The sequence below is a fragment of the Miniopterus natalensis genome, chromosome 2, assembly GCF_054644295.1.
Source record: "Miniopterus natalensis isolate mMinNat1 chromosome 2, mMinNat1.hap1, whole genome shotgun sequence".
Lineage (NCBI taxonomy): Eukaryota > Metazoa > Chordata > Mammalia > Chiroptera > Miniopteridae > Miniopterus > Miniopterus natalensis.
In genome coordinates this window covers 23,510,983-23,536,623 of record NC_142082.1, presented here as the reverse complement: position 1 = coordinate 23,536,623, position 25,641 = coordinate 23,510,983, and the positions used below count along the sequence as shown (strand labels likewise).

General features: G+C 41.8%; 1 protein-coding gene across 6 annotated transcripts in view; it reads right to left on the bottom strand.

The window, feature by feature from the left end:
- The window catches only part of IKBKB (inhibitor of nuclear factor kappa B kinase subunit beta), a 51,622-nt gene that overhangs the window by 7,750 nt on the left and 18,231 nt on the right, over positions 1 to 25,641 (bottom strand). For 2 of the 6 annotated variants that reach the window (XM_016195614.2, XM_016195608.2), the window contains exons 5-18: positions 15,851 to 15,939; positions 14,668 to 14,757; positions 12,283 to 12,407; positions 8,568 to 8,675; positions 7,234 to 7,363; positions 6,424 to 6,618; positions 5,659 to 5,773; positions 4,157 to 4,280; positions 3,434 to 3,585; positions 3,226 to 3,287; positions 2,040 to 2,161; positions 938 to 987; positions 728 to 827; positions 377 to 524 (exon numbers count right to left, since the gene is read on the bottom strand). In XM_016195614.2, coding sequence (XP_016051100.1) covers positions 377 to 524; positions 728 to 827; positions 938 to 987; positions 2,040 to 2,161; positions 3,226 to 3,287; positions 3,434 to 3,585; positions 4,157 to 4,280; positions 5,659 to 5,773; positions 6,424 to 6,618; positions 7,234 to 7,363; positions 8,568 to 8,675; positions 12,283 to 12,407; positions 14,668 to 14,757; positions 15,851 to 15,939 — 1,610 coding nt within the window. The remainder of the gene's footprint in view (positions 1 to 376; positions 525 to 727; positions 828 to 937; positions 988 to 2,039; positions 2,162 to 3,225; positions 3,288 to 3,433; positions 3,586 to 4,156; positions 4,281 to 5,658; positions 5,774 to 6,423; positions 6,619 to 7,233; positions 7,364 to 8,567; positions 8,676 to 12,282; positions 12,408 to 14,667; positions 14,758 to 15,850; positions 15,940 to 25,641) is intronic. The other 4 variants (XM_016195615.2, XM_016195609.2, XM_016195612.2 and 1 more) reach the window with 3 other exon arrangements.

Here is a 25,641-nt window from a genome sequence, read left to right as displayed (position 1 = left end):
ACAAGCCAAAGAACAACTGGAGCCACCAGGAGCTCGGAGAGACAGGAAGGATCCTCCTCTAGAGCCTACAGAGGGAGCCTAGCCATGCCAACACCTTGATTTCAGACTTCTGACAGAATACTTTGTGGTAACTTATTACAGTAGCCACAGGAAATGCACACATGCATAAATAAAAACAACAGGCCTAGGCCCTAACTCTGCCCCTCCCTGCTCACTCTAAGTCATGAAGAGGTGAAAACTGAGCAGCAGCAGCTGAATGGTTTGTCCGTGGCTTTATGGTCTCCCTTATAGGGTGGTGACAGCTGCACAGAGGTGGAAAGGCCCAGAGAGGCTGGCAGACTGAGGGCTGTGTGCCTGACTACAGGGGCTCACTCACACAAGCGATCTTCAGGAGATTCCAGAGCTCCTTCTGTCGCTTTTCCTGAAGCCGAACCACAGTCTTCTCATCCTCATTCATTAAACTCACCACCTCTTCCACCTTGGGCAACAATTCCAGAGCCTTCTGCTTGCAAACCACAGTTTTACTGTAAAGAATAAACAAGACAAAGCCCAGTGGCATTTGGGTTGAAGAAGGCAGGACATAATTCCTGATTATGAATCCAATCAGCAGCTGCAGATAATTTTTCTGCAGGTGCACATGCACATCAGAGTGGAGTGAAGAAATGGCTTCACACAGCCTCGTGGCTTCTTCCCATTTCACCTCGAGTAGGGAAGGAGGGGCTTATACCTGAGCTGTGTATAAATCACTCGCACTTTCTTCTCAAAGGCTTGGATTGCCTGAAGTAGCAGTCGCACCATCTCCTGACTGTCACCCTCAGTTCGCTGGTCTGGAAAGAGGAAAGAAGTTGCACAATTCCTCCAGGTGGCTGGCAGAGAGTACCAATGCCTCGCACCTGAGATAACAAGGAACCCAAGGCAGGCATAAAACCCCACTTACCTCTTGGTTTTTCCCTGAGTCTCCTGTAAAGCTCCCTCGCTTGCTCTTCTCTGAAATATACAAATAAGCAGCTCTGTCTAGATTTGAGGATTGATAAGCTAATTCCTCTCCATTACTGATCTCTAGAAGTAAGGCTGGCAATATGTCTTGACTGGAGAAAATGATTATTCCTGGTGATATTACAGTTGATGTCTACAATAAGAGTCTCTACTCTATCCTTTGGAATTCCTGTCCACTCGGTTTCCACAACAGTAATTCCAGGTGCGATCCCTGGACCCAAGCCGAGAACAAGGCTTCCTCTTGAAAACGCAAGAACAGGGTGAATACTTCTATCTCTTTTTCCCCTTAACACAGTAAGACTGGCTGGTATTTTCAGAGTGACTTTCATTTGAAAACTAGAGGAGAATAAAGGTTTAAATGATTCAAGAAAATATAGAATACAAATAATCAGATTCCTGATGTTCCAGCTCCTGGTCCTGAGAATCCTAGTAAAGGCAACAGAGAATACTGCTGAGCCCAAATGTGAGAGCTCCTGAGAAGGTGATGTGCCTGCCTCCCTCCTATCTGCACCCTAGGGGCTGTGTGCAACTTCCTTCAGGCAGGACTGCTCTACCTGGACACCTCGTCCTCTCTCGGAGCCAAGGTCCTGATAAAGACTCAAATGAATAGTTTCCAGGTCCAAACTTCTAAGAGTTGCCAGGCTTCTCCTTCTCTGCTCTACTTTCTGCTCTTTGGGCTACACCTGGGTCAGGGTGGGCTGGACGAACAGTGACACCTGATATTCTAGTATTTAGCCTTTATAGTTCACAAACTACTGCTCCATGCATTATCTGAACTAGTCCTCACAACTTCGGGAGGTGAGACAACTTTTCTGGCTACTAAACAGGTATGGAAACTAAGGCTCAGAGTGATGGTGATCTGTCCTTGCTCATCTCTGGAACATGCTGAGGTGACTCACTGGGGGTGAGAGGTGTGTGCTGTATAGAACAGTCTCATGAGCTTCCATAATAACCACACATGATCCCATCACACATGGAAACTCCAGCTGAGGCATGTGCATGTGTTGTGGACAGTATGTCGTCCCCACCCAGATGGTACTCACAAGTCATCCAGTGTTCCCCCCTGCTTCCGACCCATTGGGCTCCTCTGCAAGTCCACGATGTCTGTCTGCAGTGCCATCATCCGCTCCACCAGATGTTTCACTTCATTCTCCTGAAGAAAAAGCTGTGCTAATGTCAACTGACATAACAGCATTCTGAGATGCAAGATTTTCAGGGAAACCCTCTAAGTTCACTGTAGACTCCAGATAGACTGGCTAGAAGGAATATGAACTTTGGAGCCAGAATGAGCTGGGTTTGGAACTCAGGTCTACACTTTCTGTGTAACCCTTGGGCAAGTTACTTAACCCCTGGTCTGCAGTTGCCTCCACCATAAAACAGGCTTCTATTAGGGCCGTTTTAGGGGGATAAGTACATGAAGTATCTGGCATGGTGCCTGGCATATAGAAGAGTGCCCAGTGCATACACATTCCTTTCTATTCTCTTAATTTATCCATCCAATGTCATCCCATGTGAGGGCCTGGATGCTTTTATTTTACAGATCATATATGTAAGTGCCATGATGGGTAAAGCACTCACCCATCTGTATGGTTAAATAAGGTGTTGCCTATATACATTCATCTTCAAGCGTTCATTCAGTACCAACTTATAGAAACAAACATTAAAATACAGAGGTGAAGGTCCTTGCCCAAGTTCACAGGGGAAAATGGTGAAAAAGTCCAAGAAAAAGCCTCAGAGCCCAAGGTCTTCAATTTGTATGAGGGCCACTAAGTAACACTTCCCCTGCCTTCCTAACATTTTTCAGTGGCATTTGATTTACACTGTCCTAAGACTCTCTGCCTAGACCTTTTCTTTCCTATGGATTTAGTGTCCCAGCAAAATTAGGCAAAAACCTTTGACAAGATAGAGTGTTGGTCATTTGTGCATGGCCCGCTCTAACAGGAACAGATCTAGGCTTCCCCCCAAGGACACTTTACCCTTTGCTCCTTATTGGAATCTGGACCAGCTCTCTCCATCTGCATAGCCGCTGGAGCTGCAACAGTGGAGCCCCGTTTAGTGGCTACTTTCTCTGCCTCTTTCCAGCAAGTTCTAGTTAAAGTCAAAGAGCTTGGCCAGGAAGACCTGAGTTCTCATATACAAGATCAAAGTGGTGTTTCAAGAGAAAGTGGAAAATGTAGAAAAAGCCTCATCCCCCACAGTAAGGATATAAACCTAAAATGAGTCTCCTACCTGCCCACAGAGCTCCACAGCCTGTTCCATTTCCCTCCAGGCCAGCAGCAGTTTATCTGATGCTGGGGAGAAAAATGTAGGGGGTGGAAATGAAGACACCACAAAAGCAAAACAGAAATAAGCAAATCAATTATGAAAGGATAAAAGAAACCTCAGGAAAACAAGAATGAAATGGTCTCTCCAAACTCATTGCGAAGAGTACACTCACTGATCCCAAACTCAGTTTGCTCACTATACTTCTCCAGGTCAATCTGGATGCTGGTCTTAAAGAAATCCAACTTGGCTTTGAGCTGCTGAGACATGGAGGCCATGGAATTCTTCATCTTGGAGAGGCAGCTGTTATTCCGGAGGAGATTCATCCTGTAGGGACCACAAGAAACAGAGCCTTGGGGCATCTATGGGATCCAAATATCATTTCCTGTACAATAACAAGCTGCCTCAAATGCCAGGCCAGATCCCTGCTATAATTATTATAAGAACAGCCACTTATAACCATAAAGACAATTTCCTAACCCTCAGCCATGCATGAGGTCCTGCACCAAAATTGGAATTAGACAGAGTAATACACAAAGGGCCAATAATCCAAACTAGTCAAAACCTGGGGAAAAGTCAGTCAGTTCCTGGCATGACAATCAGGGGAGTGCTGCTGATCCAAATTGCAATGAGCTCCTCCATGTTCCAAATTCTGCCCCCAGTTCAAGCCCAAACCTCCATTTATGCTCCTGCTCCATGTGCTGACCTCACCCTGTCAGGTCTAAAAGGGCCTCCCTCCAGCCAGCCCAGCTGACCACGTCCTGCCCATCCAAACCAGTGTCTCCACTCTTGTCTCTCCTAACAGTTGCTTCTGGGCCCCTGCCTCTGCCACCTCCCTGTGGCAAAAGCCACCAAGAAATTTTAAATAAGTCAAGTCCAAAACCGCCTGGCACAATACATGGCAGCTCGCTGTCCCTGCTGCAGCCGGTTACAGTCCTCCTTCAGGGTTTGGATGCTGTGCCAGACCTGGCCCCATACTTTCCGCAGCTGGAAGAAAGGCAGGTTCCTCTTGGGCTCTTGAACTGGAACACAGACATATACAATTGTCAGAGAATAACTCCCCTACGATTAACCACATCCTGCCTTGAGACATCACTGGTACTTTCACATTTTTAAAAGTTATATAACTACTGTGCTGTTACATAACTTTTTGGGGTGTTGTCTGGTTACTGTCTTGTACATTTTTTGTACCCCATTACAGAACAAGCATATACCAGTCAGTAAACAGCTGTTAATTTGATTTGATGAAGCACTTTGTGAATCATGTGGAGATAGTGACATGTACACAGGCTCATATATTTTCAATAGAAACTCTTATGCTCACAATATTCAAGGTTGTACGAAGCTTTCTAAAAATGCAGCTTCAACCAGCAGTTCTGGAAGATGACTAAATAAGCAATAAGACTGGAGATCTCTAAGCCTCTGGATCCTTAATCTGCTTGTTCTGTGTGTGTGTGTGTGTGTGTGTGTGTGTGTGAGAGAGAGAGAGAGAGAGAGAGAGAGAGAGAACAGGACTGGGAGAGAGAGAGAGAGAGAGAGAGAGAGAGAGAGAGAGAGAGAGAGAACAGGACTGGGAGATACATTAAAATGCCCATCAACCTGGCCAGGTGGCTCAGTCAATTAGAGCATCAATTGATGCGGGTTCAATTCCTGGTCGGGGCGCATACGGGAGGCAACTGATCAATGTTTCTCTCTCCCCTCCCCTTCCTCTCTCTCTAAAATCACTTTAAAAAATCCTCAGGTGAGGATTAAAAAAAAATTTTTTTAATGTCCATCTAACATTCGTACAATGGACTACTACTACACAGGCATTTAAAAAGTAGGCAGCTCTATATGCACCAAAAGGGGAAAGAAATCTCCAAAATATATTGTTAAGTGAAAAAGGCAGATACAGAACAGTATTTATTGTATGCTACCATTTGGGAGGAAAAAAGAAGATATATATATATTTTATAAATGCACAAGTAGAATATCCCTGGGAGGTATACCCAAGAATTTGATAGCAGCAGTTTCTCTGGAAGAGGCTGTGGAACTGGGGAGAGAGGAGGCTTATTTTTCAAGGTATATCCTCTTGCACCTTTTGTTTTTTGTGTGCATGTATTCATTATTAAAATATAAATAAACTCGAAAGTAAATAAAATGGCCATCTGATTCAAGTTCAGTGACTTCAGGCAGTATTCTCTGTCCTCTGTTTAAACTTCTACCTAGGAGGCTGAAATTAACTGAAGACTTCCTTTACTCTTGTCCGGCTGGGCTGCTCCTGACATGTCCCTAGTAAAGAAGGCTGCCCAGGGGATAGGGTAAGCTGATTTCCTTGGTGTGGACCCTCTCCCTCCTGCCTTGCCCCAGCATTTAAGTGATTTTAAAAAAAACTAAAAAAAATAACAACGATGTTCTTACGGATACAGCTGACACTTTCAGGTTGAGGACGTGGGGAGATCTGAGTCTCATAGGTGACTTTACTGTTGTCAAAGAGAAAAACGAGATCCATGTCCAGTGTGCGGCCCTCATTTAGCTGCAAAGGGACAAAAATGAAAATAAGATCTCGTGGACCCAACCCCTCCTTTTCCTAAGTAAAAGTAATAACGAAGAGATTTCAGTGTTTCCCACTGTTTACCAACAGCATCATCTTTAGCCAGCAAGTACCATGCACTAGTCTGGCCTCTACTTCCTTTTCCTCTTCCATTTATACTTATTTATCTACCACTAATCACATTCTATTTTATTCTATGATTGTCCTTTTGGTGCAATTTAGATATTTGCTATCTCCTTTCCTCCGGATGATTGTTTCTTATGTGTTAACTTCATCAGCTTTTGAGGGCAGGAACCACGTTTTGCATGACTATGACTGTCAGCACAGCTCTGTACACAAGAGGTACATCATAAATAGTTTTGGTTGACTTAGAAGAATGAAGCATCACTTTGACAATAAAGGCAAAATAAAAGCACTCTAAGTGGTCCGGAAGTAACAAGTCAAGTGTGGAGTGATTGATATCTCCTATTAGGCCACACAGGGGATCTTAAATCCAACTTTAAAAACATAGGCAGGTATCTGTGTAATGGACAGAACTGATAAAGTAGAGCTAAAATCTGAATGCATGATTATTTCCCTTGCAGGCAAAGTTGGGATAAAACAGGGCATTCTGCAAGAAGCCAGGGGCTCACCTTGCCATCTGAAATACACTGAGTAGCAGGCTTGTCGGGGATCAATGCCAGACCCGCTTCTTGCAGCAGCTCCTGGTCCTCCTCAGGGATTCCTGTGTCCTGCCCGATTCTGGCCTTTAAGCTCTGTAGACTCTCATCTTCTGACACTGGATAGGTGTGAATGGTGCCTGTGACCATGTTCAAGATATGAACCAGCTGCAATACAACCCAGATGTTATTGGAAAATCCCAAATTTACAGAGATGCCCATCTCTTTGCCTGGATCCTCTGCTACTCCCAACACATCCCAGCCACACAAAGCAAGAATGGGAGCCTGAGTGTCACGGTATATATACTTGAGTCTTCAATATTCATGTCTGTCCATAGCTACAATCTTATGACCTATGTCAGTCAGCACAGGGGTTCTATCCTCTTACTTATGTAAAGAGATATTCTCACAACAGCCTAATTTTCCCCACTGGTCAGGAGGCACATGACCTTTTTTTTTTTTAAATCCTCACTTGAGGATATTTTTTCAGAGAGTGGAAGCAGGGGAGACAGAGAGAAAGAGAGAGAGAAACATCAATGTGAGAAAGACACAATGATTAGTTGCCTCCCACTTGTGTGCCAACCGGGGCCCAGGGATTGAGCCTGCAACAGAGGTACATGCCCTTGGCTGGAATCAAACCTGGGAAACTTCAGTCTGAGGGCCAGTGCTCTAACCACTGAGTCAAACCGGCTAGGGCATGACCTGTTTTTTTTTAACAAGCATTTCTTTCTCATAAGAACTGCCATGTCCCATGGGGACCTGACCTGTTGCCTCCATGCTCACCTTTAAGTTTAATATGTCATCCAGGGCCTTGAAGCAGCCATTGGGCCCATACACAGGATCAGTGCCCCTTTGTCGGGGTTGCCACATTAGCATCAGCTGCAGCCACTTCTCCAGTAGTTGTGCCAGGACGCTGAGAAGAGGAGCACAGTGTAGGAGGAGATGCCGCTAATGTGAAATTCAGGTGGCCTTAACATGCGAATTGAAAAGCACACATCTCACATGCATTTCACCATTATACACACAGATGGCAGCCAATTAAATGATCACTAAAAAGGAATTAATCTGAGAGAAAAAGTGAGCAATTTCCAACCAACTTAATTATTCAGGTGCTTATCACCTCTCCTGATCTGATGAAACATCCCCTCAAATCAGGGATTTCTCAACAGATGGGTCAACAGGCTGATCCACAGCTGGCTATTCAAGATGATCTAAGCTTTGTAAAAACACTTTATAGGCATGCCTGACCTCCAGGTGATCTCCACACACAATTTAGAACCCCTGCTGCTGGAGTTTTTTGTAAATCACCCTCCCTCAAAGGCATTTGGCTCACAATACAAAGGTCACATTCCTTCCCTTGGCACTGCAGACCCTCCACAGCCTGCCTACTGTAAGGTCTCAGCTGACCTCTCACCACTCCTCCACAAAAGCCCTTCATGAGGCCAACAGGGCTACTGACTGATTCCCTAAATGTGCCTTTGCTCCCCCCAATCTTTTCCCTTTGAAATTCCTTCCTCTTAATCAATTCATGTCCCACACATCTTTCCAGATCTTTCCATAAAGTTCCAGCTCATCCAAAATCATTCCACACAGCTGTAATCCACACATCTCCCCATCCCCTAAATACTCTTGGTAATTACCCATGCTACTCATGGATAATGTGACTGCCCTGTGGCTGGCTTTTGTACTATTACCCAATTCTGATAACTGTTCATATTCTGGCTCTAAGACCAGATTGCAATGCTGCCGAAACTACAAAGGTTTATTTGTTGGCTATGACACAGTATTAGGCTACATGAGGAGTACAAAGAGAAATTAAAAGGCTTACAGCTGAGTAGGAGATAAACTCAATGCAAAATCAAATGCAACACAAGGTCGAAGCTACTAAGGGTAATAAGAGGTAGAGATAAATTGTTATGGGAATTTAGAAAAGATGATTTCTAGATGGGGCAAGGGCTGGGAATCCACCTAAGTTTAAGATTGAAGTGGATTATGTCCAGTTCTTATCATAGGATGATATCCTGATAACCTATTTAAAAGCTATCAGATGTCACCTCAGACATCTATTTTGAAAAGGGGAAAACATTTTGTTGAAGAAAAATGCTTCTGTACCTTACCTGTTAAGATTATTGGGGTAAGGTAAAGAGCTCGAAAACTTCACTGCTCCGTTCAAGTCTTCGAAAACAACGATGTCCTTCTCACTCTTCTGCCGGACCTTGGAATGCCTGCAGATGTGTATTCTTGTTCATTACAGCCCTTCAGGAGCTCAGTGGTCAAGGGCCATTTCACATTTGTAACACATCACTGTACAACTGTACAGGATACCCCTCGGTCACTATTTATCTTTTCAGATAATGGTCAGTGCATCTGTATCCTGGTAGGAAGGCTTCTGTGAGAGTTTAAGAATGGCCAGTCCTGCCTGAATGGGGAGAGCCATTAACCATCCTGTGCCGAGTTCTGCAGACAGAACTGCTGACCTCTTGTTTCATCCTTGGCTTGTCCCTGTCATCTCCTCTACCTTTCATTTTACCTAATCCGAAACACTCATGCTCTGATAAAGGATAAAGTTAGGACTTCCAAACCCTGATTATGGCACGTATCACATGTACAGGAAACATGCATGGCACATGCACTTCCCTCTAGATGTGTATGGCTAAGGCTTACTTCTAGGGGCGAATGAACTTTTACATTTCCCAGCTTAGAGAGCTACTGATGCATCTGAAATAGCACTTAAAGGAATAAAGTTTAAAATCTAACTGGTTTCAAATCTTCTGGATGACAAGGATAATAATTTGAACAATGCTTCATAGCTAAGCAAGTACTTTGACACTGAACATGCACTTCCTTTGCCATAATAACCCCATATGGCAGACATTGTTTTTAGTCCCCCTTTCAGTGGTAAGGAAATAACGACTAGGTGATTTGCCCAAGGTCATACAACTACAGAGTGGCAGAACTAGGAACGCAAATCCAAAGTCTGGTGTTCTTTCTACTCTGTCTGAATGTCTGAATCTTTCCAAAAACACCTAGGAAATTCAAATAAAAAGTATTCACCTGAACCCTTCTTATTGGTAAAGGGTGAACTGGCCTATCTGGAGTACATGGGAAACCTAGAAGAGCTGGCAGATGGCAGAGGCTGGTGGCTTACAGCTCTGGCTGAAACTGACTGTTAAGTCAGGTGCACCAAGACTTTTCATTACATTCACATGGGACGATCCTCGAATAGAAAACTTAGTCTGTCAGTGGGAAATTATAAAAATAAAAGGACATAGTAAATAAATGCTTATTGCTTAGGTCCAAAATGTATTACAAAATAACTTTATAATTGAATTATAAAGCTGAAATTACATTTGTCCTGAAATTACCATCTACCTACCATCTGAGATGACAGAGTGAAATTTTTAAAGAGTTGTCTGCAGCATTACAAAGCAGATGAGACAGGCACTTCTCACACACTAGTCCACTACACAGACCCTTATTGGGCGTCAGAGAAATCCATTTGAAAGTGGTCATAGGAAGCTGATTCTGCAGACAACAGACTTACTCTGAAGATACCAAGCTATTAGGAATATATTTTCAAATAGCACTGTTCTTCCAGTTCTAATGGATTTTAACTCATCTTATTATAAATTATAGAAAAGGTGAACACTTGAACTGGAAAACTGCAGTAATTCCTTGGTTAGTTAAAAACACTACAGCTGGCCTAGCCTTGTGGCTCAGTGGTTGAGCAGAGTCCCATGCACCAGGAGGTAACCAGTTGGATTCCAGGTCAGGGCACATGCCTGGATTGCAGGCTTGATCCCCAGCGGGCGGGGGGGGGGGGGGGGGGGGGGGGTGCATGAGGCAGCGGATGTTGATGTTTCTCTCTCATCAATATTTCTATTTCTCTTTCCTTCTCCCTTCCTCTCTCTCTAAAATCAATAAAAAAATATTTTAAAAAAACACACTACAGCTGTACAGATATTTAAAGTTTTTTCATAATGGTTACAGTATAAGGTGTAACTATAAATTAATTAGTTAATTCCTCAATATTCAGAACCTGTGCAGATCAACAAGCATTGCTTGTTGTAAAATAAGCCACCACAGGAGGGCATATGTTGCCATTTCACCAGACTGCTCAAGAGCTGGCCCTCACCTCATGCATCTTTGCATCTCCAACATCTGGTGTATAAAGGCTGACTGAACTGGACTACCATTGCACAAAATTACTCTCTGGAACAGATTTCAAAGGCTACATCTTACTCTTATAAATAAAGGTTCTCATGATGCAGATACCTATTTTTGAAAAAGTTAATTGCTTTTACTACTTCCAGGAAGGTAGAAAAATGACAGCAGCCAGTGTTGGCAATGGTGTGGTAATAGAGACAGCTTTGTATGTTCCTGGTGGAAATGGTATTTCTATTGAACATTTTGTTAATACACATCAAAAACTTTTAGAATGTGCATAATCTTTGATCTGTTGATTCCATTTCTAGGAATTTGTCCTAGGGAAAAGTAATTGTGGATGTACAAGGATTTCCTTACAAAGATATTATTCTTGGTGTTATTTTAAGAAGTAAAAATGCTTCCAACAATGGGGGATACGTTAAAAAAGCTATAGTATGGCCACTCAGTAGAATACAAAACAGACATTACAAATAATATGGGAAAACATAAAGCATTTTCAATACTAAGTTTGAAAAGCAGGTTCTAAGAGAGTGTGTAATTTATTTGTGTGTTTTTTAAAGTATAATACACACACTAAAGAGCCTGGAGATACACAAAGATGTTCATCGTGGTTGTTTCTGAGGTGCGTGAAAGAAATTCTCACAGTATAAACTGCTTTAGGAGCACAATATAGGACAGAGTTCATATTATGCTACCATTGATGTGGAAAAAAGGGAGAAACACATTAATGAACAAACAAACAAATATATGCCAATTTGCTTGTATATGTACGAAACATCTTGGAAGTATACCAAAAACCAATGCTATAGGGTGGCTGTGGGTTAGGAAACTATGTGGCTGGGAGACCAGTCTGAGATGACATGTCACTGTATATATATACTGTTTTACACTTTTTTGAAGTTTGAACCATGCAAAAACTTATTACTAATCCAAAAAACTGGAAACAAAAACATTTGAGCCGTAGTAAGATCATTTAAATTAGTGTGTGTGGCCTCTCAAGGAACAACTCTGAATGAAACCTAACTGATTTAGGGGAATGTTAATTTTTAACTTATGCATTTCAATAATGACTAACTTTTATCTATATAATGATGAACACAATTTTATAATCAAAAAAAGTTAAAGAACGTAAATTTTAAAACTTAATTGTATCCTTTGGTGCTTTACTAGAAAATCTTTCTTTGTAACTTATTTTGTTCATATTTTAAGCCACTTTCTTATACTTTTAAAACAAAAATTTATATTCAGGTTTAGTAAAATTTGTCAACAATAAATGTCATGTAAATATTTCTCATTTGCATACCTTTGTTTATTAATACACAGCATTTTCAGGGTAAGTGCACACATTTATGCAATGGTCTGTGAATGTACTGACTTATTGCTACTGAACACAGGGCAAAGGTCATTTATATAATATTATATTTATAGATGTTCATACTTGACAACTGCTCTACTTTTCTAGGTCTTTGGAACTTGTACTGCCCACATGCTGGGTCCCAACAGGACTTTCTCTCTGAGAGACAGATCACAGATGTCTCAGACCTAGCCTGGGAGTGCCCAGTGAGATGGGAACAGGCGAAGCAACATCACAAAGACAGAGGGACATACTCCTCCCTTCAGGAGACTCTCCCAGCCCCTGCCCCAGGGCCGTGGTCTCTCACTCACCACTGCACAGGCTGCCAGTTGGGGAGGAAAGGCCGGAAGCCTGTGATGCACTCGAAAGCCAAGGTGCCAAAGCTCCAGTAGTCGACAGTCACCGTGTATTTCTGCTGCTCCAGCAGTTCCGGAGCCTGTAACAACACATGGCAGGACCACCTGAGCCACTGCAAGAGGGGCAACCAGCCCTTCTAGTCATGCCGCAGACTTTCTCTGGCTCCATCCAGCAAGTACTGGCACGTCCACTCAAAGGTGAGGAGGTAACCATGTTTAGGTGGTGGTATCTAGGAGTTTTCTGTACCTCACTGACTCCTAATGTTGACACAAGGGCCCCCAAGGTTATTTTTAGGTAGATCAGAGTACATCATATACCTTTCTCTTGGGTGCTGTGTAGAGATGGGAAGATGGGCTCCATACAACAAAGGAAAATGATACTGAGGTATACACAACAAATGCATAACACAAGCATTAAATGCTGACCAAGTCCCTAAATTGATATGGTTTAAGACACGTGGTGCACAATGAAATGGAATATTTACAATCAGGCAAGAAAAAAGTCAGATGCATGACTGCTGCCCAAGTAGAAAGAGCTGGGATGACTAAGGGAAGCTTCAAAGCACAGGTGGGACCAGACCCAGGAAGAAGGCTCCATACATGAGTGTCTGAGAGGAGACATTCCAAAAAGGACCACCATAAGCAAAGGCGTGAGGACAGGACTGTGCGTGGTATGGCTGGATGTGTGACACTTATGGAAGGGCCAAGGAGTCCAAACCACGAGGAAGAATTTGGGGATGGGTCAGGTCAATCTTTGTGTCTCATTATGAACAGTTTTGCCTCCTGCAAGTGAACAGTTTCACTGAGCTTCCTGGTCTGAGCATGGGGTTCCCACAACCCCCCTCTCCCCCCCAAACTGCTGCTGAGTCAATGAGGATTCCAGAGGACACTCAGCAGGACCTACATAATTACATTATATGGACACAGGAGCCTGAATCATAGCCCCCCATGAGTCACCACTCTGAAACCTCTATTCCATAAAGCAGGTGACAAACCGCTCATATGGAGCCCATACCCTAGCTAGTGGGATAAGTAGGAAGTATCAGTGCACTCAGAAAGACGTCAAAGAATTTTTTTTTTTTTTTAATTTAAGAACTAGATAGACTATTTAAGCTCATCCAATCCAGTGGCTTTCAACCTTTTATTGTTTTTGTTTTTTAAACTGCAGCCTCCTTTATTCAATCAACATTTACCAGTTGTGATCATCCACAAGCAATCTATTACCAAGTCTTGCTAAGTCTCTTGCTAAGCATTGCTTAAACAATTTTTTTTCTATGTCCTCACTGCTGCCATTAGCTCTGAACTGCCTATCACAATGTCCTCCTTACTTCTTGCCTATGATTTTACTCTTGTTCAGTGAAATTCATTCTTCCCACTGTATCAAGAACCATCTTTTCAAAAGGTAAACCTAATCCCTCTCCAACTTAAAACCCTCTTATGTCTCTCCAGGGCTTTTAAGAGAAAGTCTAAAATCTTGAACCAGCCAAAAAGGCCCTGCATCATCTGTCCTCTTTCTCTCTCTCTCCAGCTTCAACTCAAGATACATTCTTCCTTCTTCTCTAGGTTCCAGTCACACTTTCTGGTCTCCCAATGTACTATCCCTTTGCCTGGGATTTCCTCTCCCTCCCCCCACCTCTAGCCCCTTTTCACCTACTCCTCTGTCAGACCTGACTGGACTAGGTCTTCCTAATGTATATTCTTATCGCACACCCTGCACTTTTCCTTTGCAGCACTTACCACAACTGCAATTTCTTATTTTTTGGTGTCTCGGGGTAATGCCTACTTTCTTGCTAAACTCTAAGCTCCTAAAGGCCAGGGAAATGCTTATCTTCTTTCCCATTGCATCGCCAGCTGCTGGCACACTGCCTGGCACAGAGCCTACACTATTTCTTGAATGAATGAATGAATGAATGCATGACTCAAATAGAACCACAATATTCAGACCAAATCACATAAAGAAAGGGTGGGAGCTCAGAGCTCAGCTCCTTCTCAATGGCCCCTGATATGCCTCATGGAAACTGTGGCCTCTGCAGACCAGTATGAATCTAATTTAAATTCTTTATTTTCAGATAAGCCCAGAGGTTACTAGATATGAGTGACGGCACACCAGCAGAGCCCTTGTGACATGAAAGAAGGTGACCACATCCTTCCACAGGGCCTTTGCTGATGGAAGTGCTGACTTGACCAGAAAATGGCTCTGACTAACAATTCCTATGCATCTAGAAAATATCCAAAGAGCTGGTAAGACTTAGAAGCTAGAAGACAAAGGTAAAGAGTAGCCCCACAAATATAGCCATCAGAGAGAAACAGATCAGCAAACATGTAAACCCCATTTCTTACCAGGTACTGGAGGGTCCCCACAAAGGAAGTACAGAGACTGCCCTGATCCAGTTCCTTGGCATATCCTAGGTCAATAATTTTGTGTATTAACTGAAAAAAAGGGAGCAGGAGAAATCTGAGGATTATGAGAACATACTGTCATCCTACAACAATTCTGAATGTTTGACAGAGCAGAGGATATATCTGAATTCCCAGGTGGTATTAGATCCTAAGCTCCTAAGAACCACCAAATACATAGGAGAATGCCTTCGACATGGTAAATTTAGGGCAAAAGGAAACAAACATATGCTGGAAAAATGCTGGAAAAAGGCATATGTTCTCCTTTGCTCTGTGACCAATTACCAGAGGAAGGCCAATCAATATTAATGGACCATGTACCAGCCCTCAACATTGCTAAACCTGGACTTTATGATGTGAAAGACCAGGACAGCCCCTTCTCAGAAGTAAATACCTTTAGGTCTCAGCTCTTAAAACCAATGGCAAGAATGGGTATGAACTGAAACAAAGGTGAGTGCTGTGATAGTCACGGATGAAGCTAGAATGCTGATGGCAGCTGCATCAGAGAGATTAAGTGACCCACAGTTGAATTACTATATGCCTCTCAGCTGAACCTCTAGTTCATCACCCCAGCTAAAAAAAGAGGGCCATGAAAAAGCACAGCACCAAGCCCCATGGGGAAGTCACTACCACACCTATGCAGGAGGGCCACTGAAGAGGGTGACTAAGAGCTCTGGGGAAGCTGCAGGCTGGACCAGGCTCCACGGGCAGGTGCCAGCTCCAAATGCCTCTTCTCAGCCACACCAAGAGCCAACTTAGAGTTGGTTTCCATAATAGCATCAAAAGTGGCCGCTCTCAAACAAATGGAAAACAAAAAGTCTATTTCCAAGAAGTGCTAGTCCCAAAGGTTAGGGTTGGGGGTGGGAAGAATAACATTATTTTCCTTATCAGATTCCTGACATTTGGACCATTAACAATGCGATCCATTCAAACTTGCCTCAATCTGCAAGCAAAACTTTTTGCCGAATTTTGTTTCAAATCAAAAAGCATTCCCAGAGAATCAAAGCAAATACACATTCAAGGGAACAGAAATATAAACAAACATGCAAGACTTGTTCCTTCTCCACCAAAGCAACTTCCCTGAGCCAGTCCCCAGGACTTTCCAAGTCTCAGGAGGGTCACTCACTCTTTGCTCTCCTTGCTGAAGGACGATGTTTTCTGGCTTTAGATCCCGATGGATGATTCTGTTTTCGTGAAGGTATCTAAGTGCAGAGGCTGAGAGGGTGGAAAGGGAAATGAGTTTTCATCATGCCTAAAGAAATGCTTTTCATTTCAAAATCACTTATGCTTTGAAAGATGAATATTGTGTGCGCCTGACCCACAGTCTGACCCCCAGACTCAGGTGGAGGGATGGGGCTTGGGCAGATGCCCCTAGGTGAAGTGAAGGAGACCTGGCTATGTGAGCAGAACTTGGACCACCACAAGAATCTGGCTTTTTCATGCAAAGAGCTTGTAGTGTCGCATCCTTGAGGTCACCAACTACAGTCTAGATAGAGCAGTAGTTCTCAAATTGCACTGCCTGGACCAGTCGCATCCAAACCTGTCAGAAATGCAAAGTTCTCAGGTCCCATACCAGACCTACTGAACCAGAAACTTTGGGGGTGATCCTGAAATCTGTGTTTTAACAAGCTCTCCAGGTGATGCTGATCAAGTTTGAGAAGGGGAACTCCTCTGGTGTAGAGGCTCAAAACCCTAAATTCTATAGGGTGGGTAAGGGAGAAGGGCCCTCTGGACAAAGTGCACTTTGGACATCTGATCTAGAGCCCAAAAAGGTCGGGGCTAGCCTCAAGGAAGAAGTGGTGAGCACTGAAGAAGAGAACAGAAGCATGCTCAGCACATCTGACAGCTCAGTTGTCTGCTAGGTTCTGTGAGGGACATAAAATAAAGATGTGATCCCCAGCTTTAAGGAGCTCAGAGTCTAGTCGGGAAGGAAGAAGCCTGCACAACACTGGCTTTGAAGATACACAGGAGGGTCATAGCACAAAGCAACGGGGGTGGGGGTGGGGGCGCATCTTCAGCTCAAATTCCAAGCAGGATATGATTTTTTACTCGTAAGACGGGTTTTAATAACTTTAACAGAAGTTTCTAGCTGATTGTACTACAAAAGAAAAAAAGGAATAAGTATTGGAAGAAGATAAAATTATCTTTATTTGGAGATGATATGACTATATGCCTAGAAAACTCAATAGGCTAAAAACTGGAAAGACTTTAGTAAGTTATTTGGAAGCAACACAAGTATATACAAATCGATAGCTCTCTATATCGGTTATATCCAGTTGAAAAAAGAAAAAAACCCCATTCACATTAGCAACAGAAACTCTAAAATACCAAGGGGTAAATTTAGCAAAAAAAAAGTAGTAGTAAATGAAGAAAAGTGTATGGCATAAAGAAAAGCAATACAAATAACATAGAAAGGGTTTTAAAGTTTATGACAAAAGATACTATTCACAATGTCAAGACAAAAGGGCTAGGGGAAAAAATATCTGCAACACATATGCCAAAGAGTAAATATACCTAATAGACAAAAAGCTCTTAGAAGTCCGTAAGAAAGCAACCCAACAGGAAAAAAAAACAACTCACAGAAGAAGAAAGGCAGATGGCGAGCAATGCAGAAAGCTGCTCAAGATCACAAGTGGTCAAAAAAGCGCAAGTTAAAGCACAAAGAAGTGCGTTTTTTTCACCTCTTCAACTGACAGGAATTTTAGATGAGAAATAAAAGGCACTTCCTTACATTGCTGGAAGGAGTAAAAATTGCCATACCTTTGGGGAGGGGGGGAATACAGCAATATCTATTAAATTTTAAAATATACATTTTGCTTAACCCATGATTTCCACCTGTGGTAGTCTAGTTTGTAAAACCAAAAGCATCATAACACACGAATTAGGATGCTTATTGCATACCTGACGTGAAATAGCCAAAAACAAACTGATCGATGAAAGTCATCAATAATTGAGGAAAGTCATGAACATAATAGGCAACATTTTAAAATAATTTAGGTTTATAGATGATATAACTCAGCTATACATAGTACAACTCAGGAATGTCAAGGATGTACTTCCAAGCTAATAGTATGATCTGGGTTTTTGCTACAAAAAAATAAATCCAAAAACAAATGCAATAACAACACAAAGAGAGGTTTAACAAGGATAAACAAACTCATGAAGCCAGACTGAGAGTGCTGGTTAGCCAGGGAGGTGGGCAGCCCCTACCCCGTGCAGCTATTCCTGTCTGCTCTGCCTTCCATAACCACCAGTGATCAGACATACTGTATAGACTTTCATGTCAAACATTTCCTGAAAACACAGTTCAAAGTCAAAGTGAGACGCTAAACAACTAACTACCACCTGATTCAGGCAGTTTCATCTCAGAACATTATGTTGTATTATAAAACCCCTAATTACATCTACCCTTTTAAACTCAGCCTTTAACCATACAGTTCCAGCATTTCATATGTGCTCCTTATTCTTATTTTCTTTCATAACTGAATCCAATAGGTTGGCATAGATCCACTGACTGCCCAAATGAAGTGAAAGACTTGCTCCTTTCAATGCCTAAAAAATTCTACTCCATCTTGTTCTCTATTGTACTTCTTTTTTTTTTAATCCTCACCCGAGGATATTTTTTCCATTGCTTTTCAGAGAGAGTGGAAGGAGGGGAGAGAGAGAGAGAAACATCAATGTGATAGAGACACAGTGATTGGCTGCCTTCCATAAATGCCCCACACTGGGGCCAGGGATAGGGCCTGCAACCTAGGTACATGCCCTTGACTGGAATCAACCCGAGACCATTCAGTCCAAGGGCAATGCTCTAACCACTGAGCAAAACCAGCTAGTGGTATTTTACTAACTTTTAAAGACCCCCAGCACACAAAAGCCCTGGCCCGAATGGCTTCACAGGGGAGTTTAACCAAATATTCAAAGAAGAATTAACACCTATCCTCCTCAAACTATTTCAAAAAATCCAAGAGGAAGGAACACTTCCAAACTCTTTTTACGATACCAGCATTAGCTTAATTCCAAAACCAGATATAGATACTACAAAGAAAGAGAATTATAGGCAAATATCCCTGATGAACACAGACACTAAAATCCTCAGCAAAATATTAGCAAATTGGATCCAGCAATATATTAAAAAGATCATACACCATGACCAAGTGGGATTTATTCCAGGGATGCAAGGCTGGTACAATATTCGCAAACCAATAAACGTGATACATCACATAAACAAATTGAAAGATAAAAATCACATGATCATATCAATAGATGCAGAAAAAGCATTAGATAAAATCTAACACCCATTTTTATAAAAACTCTCAGCAAAGTGGGAATAGAGGGATCATACCTCAACATAATAAAGGCCATATATGACAAACCTACAGCCAATATCATATTCAATGGGCAAAAACTAAAACCATTTCCCCTAAGAACAGGAACAAGACAGGGGTGTCCACTTTCACCATCTTATTCAACATAGTACTGGAAGAACTAGCCACAGCAATTAGACAAGAAGAAAAGGCATCCAAATTGGAAAGGAAGAAACAAAACTGTCATTATTTGCAGATGACATGATATTGTACATAGAGAATCTTAAAGACTCCACCAGAAAACTACTAGATTTAATAAATGAATTCAGCAAGGTAGCAGGATATAAAATTAACACCCAGAAATCGATGGCATTTTTATACACCAATAATGAACTGTTTCTGAGAAGAAACAGAAACTAAAAAAAAATTCCATTTACCATTGCAACTAAAAAAATAAGATACCTAGGAATAAACTTAACCAAAGATGTGAAAGACCTTTACTCAGAAAACTACAGGACACTGAAAAAAGAAATAGAGGAAGATATAAACAAATGGGAAAATATACCATGTTCATGGACTGGAAGAATTAACATCATTAAAGTGTCCATATTACCAAAAACAATCTATAAATTCAATGCAATCCCTATTAAAATGCCAACAGCATATTTCATAAATCTAGAAAAAACACTTCGAAAATTTATCTGGAACCAAAAAATACCTCAAATGGCCACGGCAATCTTGAGAAAGAACAAAGTTGGAGAGATCACAATACCAGATATCAAGTTATACTACAAAGCCACTGTAATCAAAACAGCCTGGTACTGGCACAAGAACAGACATATTGACCAATGGAACAGAATAGAGAACCCAGAAATTGACCCATGCCATTATGGTCTATTAATATTTGACAAAGGAGGCAAGAACATACAGTGGAGTGACGACAGTCTTATCAATAAATGGTGTTGGAAAAACTGGACAGATACATGCAAAAAAATGAAACTGGACCACCAACTTACACCATACACAAAAATAAATTCAGAATGGATAAAAGACGTAAATGTAAGGCATGAAACCATAACAATCCTAGAGGAAAACATAGGCAGTGAAATCTCAGACATCTCTCATAGCAATATGTTTGCTGATACATCTCCTAGGGTAAGAGAAACTAAGGAGAAAAAAAAACAAATGGGACTGCATCAAAATAAAAAGCTTCTGCATAGCAAAGGAAACCAACAAAATGAAAAGGGAGCCCACTGTATGGGAGAACATATTTGCCAATGACACATCGGATAAAGGGTTAGTATCAAAATATATAAGGAACTTATACAACTTAACAAAAGGAACACAAACAATCCAATTAAAAAATGGGCAATGGACCTAAATAGACACTTCTCCAAAGAGGGCATACAAATGACTAAGAGACATATGAAAAAATGCTCAACGTCGCTAATCATCAGAGAGATGCAAATTAAAACCACAATGAGGTATCACTTCACACCTGTCAGAATGGCTACCATCAACAAGTCAATGAACTACAAGTGCTGGCAAGGGTGTGGAGAAAAGGGCATCCTAGTACACTGCTGGTGGGAATGCAGACTGGTGCAGCCACTATGGAAAGCAGTATGGAGTTTCCTCAAAAGATTAAAAATTGACCTGCCATTTGACCCAGTGATTCCACTTCAGGAATATATCCTAAGGAACCCCAAACATCAATCACGAAGAACTTATGCACCCCTATGTTCATAGCAGTGCAATTCACAATAGCTAAGATTTGGAAACAGCGCAAGTACCCATCAGTTGATGAGTGGATAAAACAAGCTGTGGCACATTTACACCATGGAGCACTATACAGCTATGAAGAGGAAGGAACTTTTGGCCTTTGGTACAGCATGGAGGGAACTAGAGAGTATTATGCTAAGTGAAATGAGCCAGTCAGAGAAGGACAAGTACCAAATGATCTCACTTATATGTGGAATATAATAAACAAAATAAACTGATGAACAAAGTGGATCCAGAGACATAGAAGCTTGGAACAAACTGAGGGATCTCAGAGGGAAGGTAGGGAGGGGGGTGTGGGTGGGAAGAGATTAATCAGGCAACTTGTATGTTTATGGACATGGCCCATGGACGTGGACATTGGTGTGGGGAGGGCCTGGGGATGGGATGGATGTGGGGTGGAGGGGATCAGTGGGGTTAAAAGGGGGACATCTGTAATGGTCTCAACAATAAAGATAAAGAAACATAATAAATAAATAAATAAATAAATAAATAAATAAATAAATAAATAAATAAATAAATAAATAGTTGAACAAATCTGAAAAAATTAAAGACCAATGCTTCTTACCATATTTTCATTTTTGGTTTACTAATTTTTATTAAAGAATCAAAGCAAAGTATAATATAACACTGTAATAACTGCACAAACACAACCTTGCAGACAGGGTTGGTGCTACTGTTGAAACTGAACTAGTGGCCGTCAAGGAGCACTGACGTGCAATAACTCAAGATGTTTACTGACCGATTTACAAAAGGCCTGTTTGAGTATATGACAAGAGTGTCAGGGTATAATATACAAAAGTGTGGGTTCATGTGTTCAAAAGCAGAATGTATGAAAGGTGAGACTCACTGTATTTTGATCAAGCACACATGCTCAGACTAAGACAAGGCCTCTGAAGCTAGATATGAACGTCTCAGTGCAAATAACAGGTCATGAGCAGGTGAAATATCCCACACGGCCCCCCAGTGAGGAAGAAGAGCTCAGATCAGACTGAAAGAACCATTGTCTATACCATGCTGATTAAGAACTGTCACCAGATCTTCAGTGAGGAGGGATGGCAGGTTGGTCACTCAATCCACTGATTATTATTAATAGCTATCTATTTTTATGCTTAAGCAAGTGTACATAACAAACTTTAATCTTCATTTTCGGGCAGCCATTTATTCTCAAATATATTTGTCAACTTAAAGATGGAAATTAAAGAATCCTACAGGTATTGTTGTGTATAGTTTCTTGGACTGAGTGAAACAGTCAAAACTTTGATATGCAAGACCTCTTAAATAGCTCCCCTTACAGAATCAGTCCTTAAAAAGATTAGTTCAGCCTGACTGTGCTACATTTTACAAAACAGTACCTGAAGAGCATCATAAAATAAATCAAAATTGTCTCAAGCCACGAGAACCTAATTTGATTTAAATCAGGTAGAAAACAAGAATTTGAGATTAGGAAAAATGCTTTTGCATTTGAAAGTTTATTTAAAAAGTCTAACCTTCTAGCAATAGTGATAATACACATGTATAAAAATTGAAAACCACACCACAAGGATCAAAGCCTAAAAGTTCATTTCTCATGTTTCAATTACAGAAAAGAATTCCTAGGACAAACAGTGCATACAAAGAGTCCAAGTTAAGGACCTGCCGCAGGAAAACGATAACCTCCTCTTATTATCCTCATCAGGACTGGCATCCAGGTACTTAGCCCAGCTTTCCCTTAGCTCACGAGGTGGACAAATATATAACTGAAGAATGTGACACACCTGGAGTTCTTATTAATAAACCAGAATCCCAAATCACAGATCCTGTATGTTTTTTTTAAATTACAAGCCACAAATTAGGAAACAGATGGGACCAGCTAGACTCCTTGTAGAGAAAGGTTTAGAAGGGTTGTGTCCATAAGTCCCTACTTGCCACACTCCAAAATCAAAGGGATTACCAAGCTCCCTCAAGAACATTTTTTGTTTGGGATACATTCCATAGAGGAGAAATGGAAAGATAAATGGACCAAAAGGCTGATAGAGATTAGAAGAGACAAAAAAGGCAACTACCAATTGGTGATTTAAGTTACCAATGAGTAAGAAGGGCAACAGGATGCTTGTTCACTCAATAAAAATTGACCATGTGCTTACTATGTGCTAGTAATTTTGGTGTCACTGGACTTTCCAAATAAACAGATTGGAAGGCCAAGTGCAGACATGTGGAGAAAGATTTAGTCCAGCTAAAGGTTTCTCAGCTAAAATAGTCCCTATGACTAATCAGCAAGGTTGCAAGGCAGTCAGGCCAGGTGCTAAGAGAAAAGTGAAAAGCCATTCTCTCATCTATTCAACTAGAAACTTATAAAGTGTCTTCTGTTTGCTAGGTATTGTGGAAAATGTGCCAGTGAATCAAAGCATTTTCTTCATTGACAGCACAAAGTCTGTTCAACAGGCCCCAAGCCCAGAAGCCAGTCCTTATTGTCAACCACAGGCTGAGATCACGTGAAAAAAGCAGAGATGCCAGGTGCCAAGTGAGTGGAGTAGGCAGAAAGGGGAAAAGAAAGCCATGAGAGAGAGAGCCACTGTGAGCCACAGGTCAGGGCAGTTCCCATGGAAGGGGCAAGTCTAAAGCTGTGCCTCAAAAATAAGAAGGCCTAGGGTTGTTGGGGAGGTGCAGGAGTAGCATTCTCAAAGAAGAGGCATGTGCAAAGGCTAGCAGGATTGAAAAGTGGGTTTCCAGAGCCATGCACATGTGAAGTTGGCTACAGTGCATCAGGAGAATGCAAGGTTAAGAGTTTGGCCTTAATCTAATGATGGGTTATGATGAAGGTGTCGTTCGGAATGAAAGACAAGTTAATAAAATGGGGATGAGTAGGTTAGGTAGGAAGTCATTACAGTAATTTGCTGTGACACAATCAGTTGATGAAGTAGAAACAGAAAGCAAAAATGGGATATACAACACAAAGGAAGGTTGAAAGGATTTCGAGACTTTTTAAATAGGAGGCTGTGTGGAGCAGGAAGAGGGGCAGATTCTAAGAAATGAGATTCAAAATTGGCAGAAAGAGGTCAGAGCTGAGCATACAGATTTTGAAGATGTAGTTGCTACAGATGTCATGAGAATGGCCTGGCAGTCAGAATACTGGAAAATAGCGGGTGGTCAGTCCAGAGACAAACAGGATGGAGCAGAAATAAAAGAATGCATCAAGCAAAGCTCTGGGCAGAAGATGACGCATTAAGGGAGAGTGGAGAGAACCTGTGGGAAGCAGTCAGGATAGAACAATGGAGTGAACATCAAGACATTCTGGGGTGCTCTGGCTGGTGTGGCTCAGTTGGTTGAGCATTGTCCCACCAAGAGGTCACTGGTTCGATTCTGTCAGAGCACATGCCCAGGTTGAGGGCTCGATCCCCAGTAGGGGGCGTGCAGGAGGCAGCTGATTGATATTTCTCTCTCCCTCTCCCTTCCTCTCTCTCTAAAATCAATAAAAACATATTAAAAAAAAAAAAAAGACATTCTAGGGCAACCGTTCTGAAAATCAGCTACCTGAATAATGAAAATGGAATAGTTAGAGTTAGAAGGGACCTTCTCTAAGTTATCTAGCTGAAATCCCTCTTTCTGTTTTTAACAATTTTTTTTTTTTTGATAGGCCCAGAAAGTTACCATAGTTTTCCATTAAGAAGAAATGGAAAGATAAATAGACCAAAAAGGTCCTTGCACAAGGAGACAGAGCTGGGAAAGTAGAGAAGGCAGAACTGAAAGCTAGTTGTCTTGTCTTCTAATATTATTATATTCATTAATCTGGTTATTTATGCTTTCCAACCTACTTCATATACAAATGATCTGAATTTCTGAGACCAGGTGATTCTCTTTTGTTATAAATCCAAAATTAGAGAAATATTAAATAGAGAGCCCAATTTTCTGATTTCCAGAATGGAGTTCTCCTCAAGCCCTGTGTTCTCTTTGAAATGTTGAAGTACTGGACACCTGCTAGGAGCAGCTCTAATAAGGACAGGGATGGTGACTCAAAGAAAGAAGCACAGACAAAATTGGGGAGTGAAGTTCCTAAGTCTCAAAGGACAGGATGGTCAGTCACCACAGTAAACCAGCCACCTGGAGAATTGGGGAAAATTGAATCAGATCTCAGACCAGATAAGGCCCTGGTTAATGCACAACTGGACCACCTAGCTGACCCAGGCATGGGCAGGTCCCCACCCTTGAGAGGGGAGATGTGGAACTCCAGAGTGCAGCAATCTGTACCTCAATCTTGAGTGCCCAGGAGTCTGCTCCTCTACTGGCAGAAGGAAACACACGCCAATGTTTTCCAAAGATTAATGAGCAAGACTGTTCCAACAGAGTCCACTGAAATACAACTTTCTTGAGCTATTTTAGGATCACATTAATGGGAAAACAAATAAGTTCCAGCTACTCTGCACCTGTCTCCGGATCTCTTACCAGCATAAGACAATGGTTTAACAGGCCTGTCCTGGCACAGCAAACAGGGCTCACCCATGTGCTAGCCAGGCACCTGCTCATTTCCTCATATGTACACTGCAATATCGTCTTGGGCAATTTAAAGTTCACTGGGAAAATCCTACCTGTGTCTATTATCTTGGCGCGGCTCTGAGTGGGCATCTCTGGGAGGTTAGTGGCACAGATGATGGGAGGGAGGGGAGTAAACAGGTGTAACCCAGAAGAGAAGGCAATGAATCTGGGCCCAGCAGTCAAGGGTGTGGCTCTGCTGCTTATCTGAAGTCAACCTGGCAGAGATCAGAAGTGGTAATTCCAACAAAGGGAACGAGGCGCCAGTACTTGAAACAAACTGGAACAAAATATGCTCAGGAAATGTTTCAGAATACAAAAGTTATGT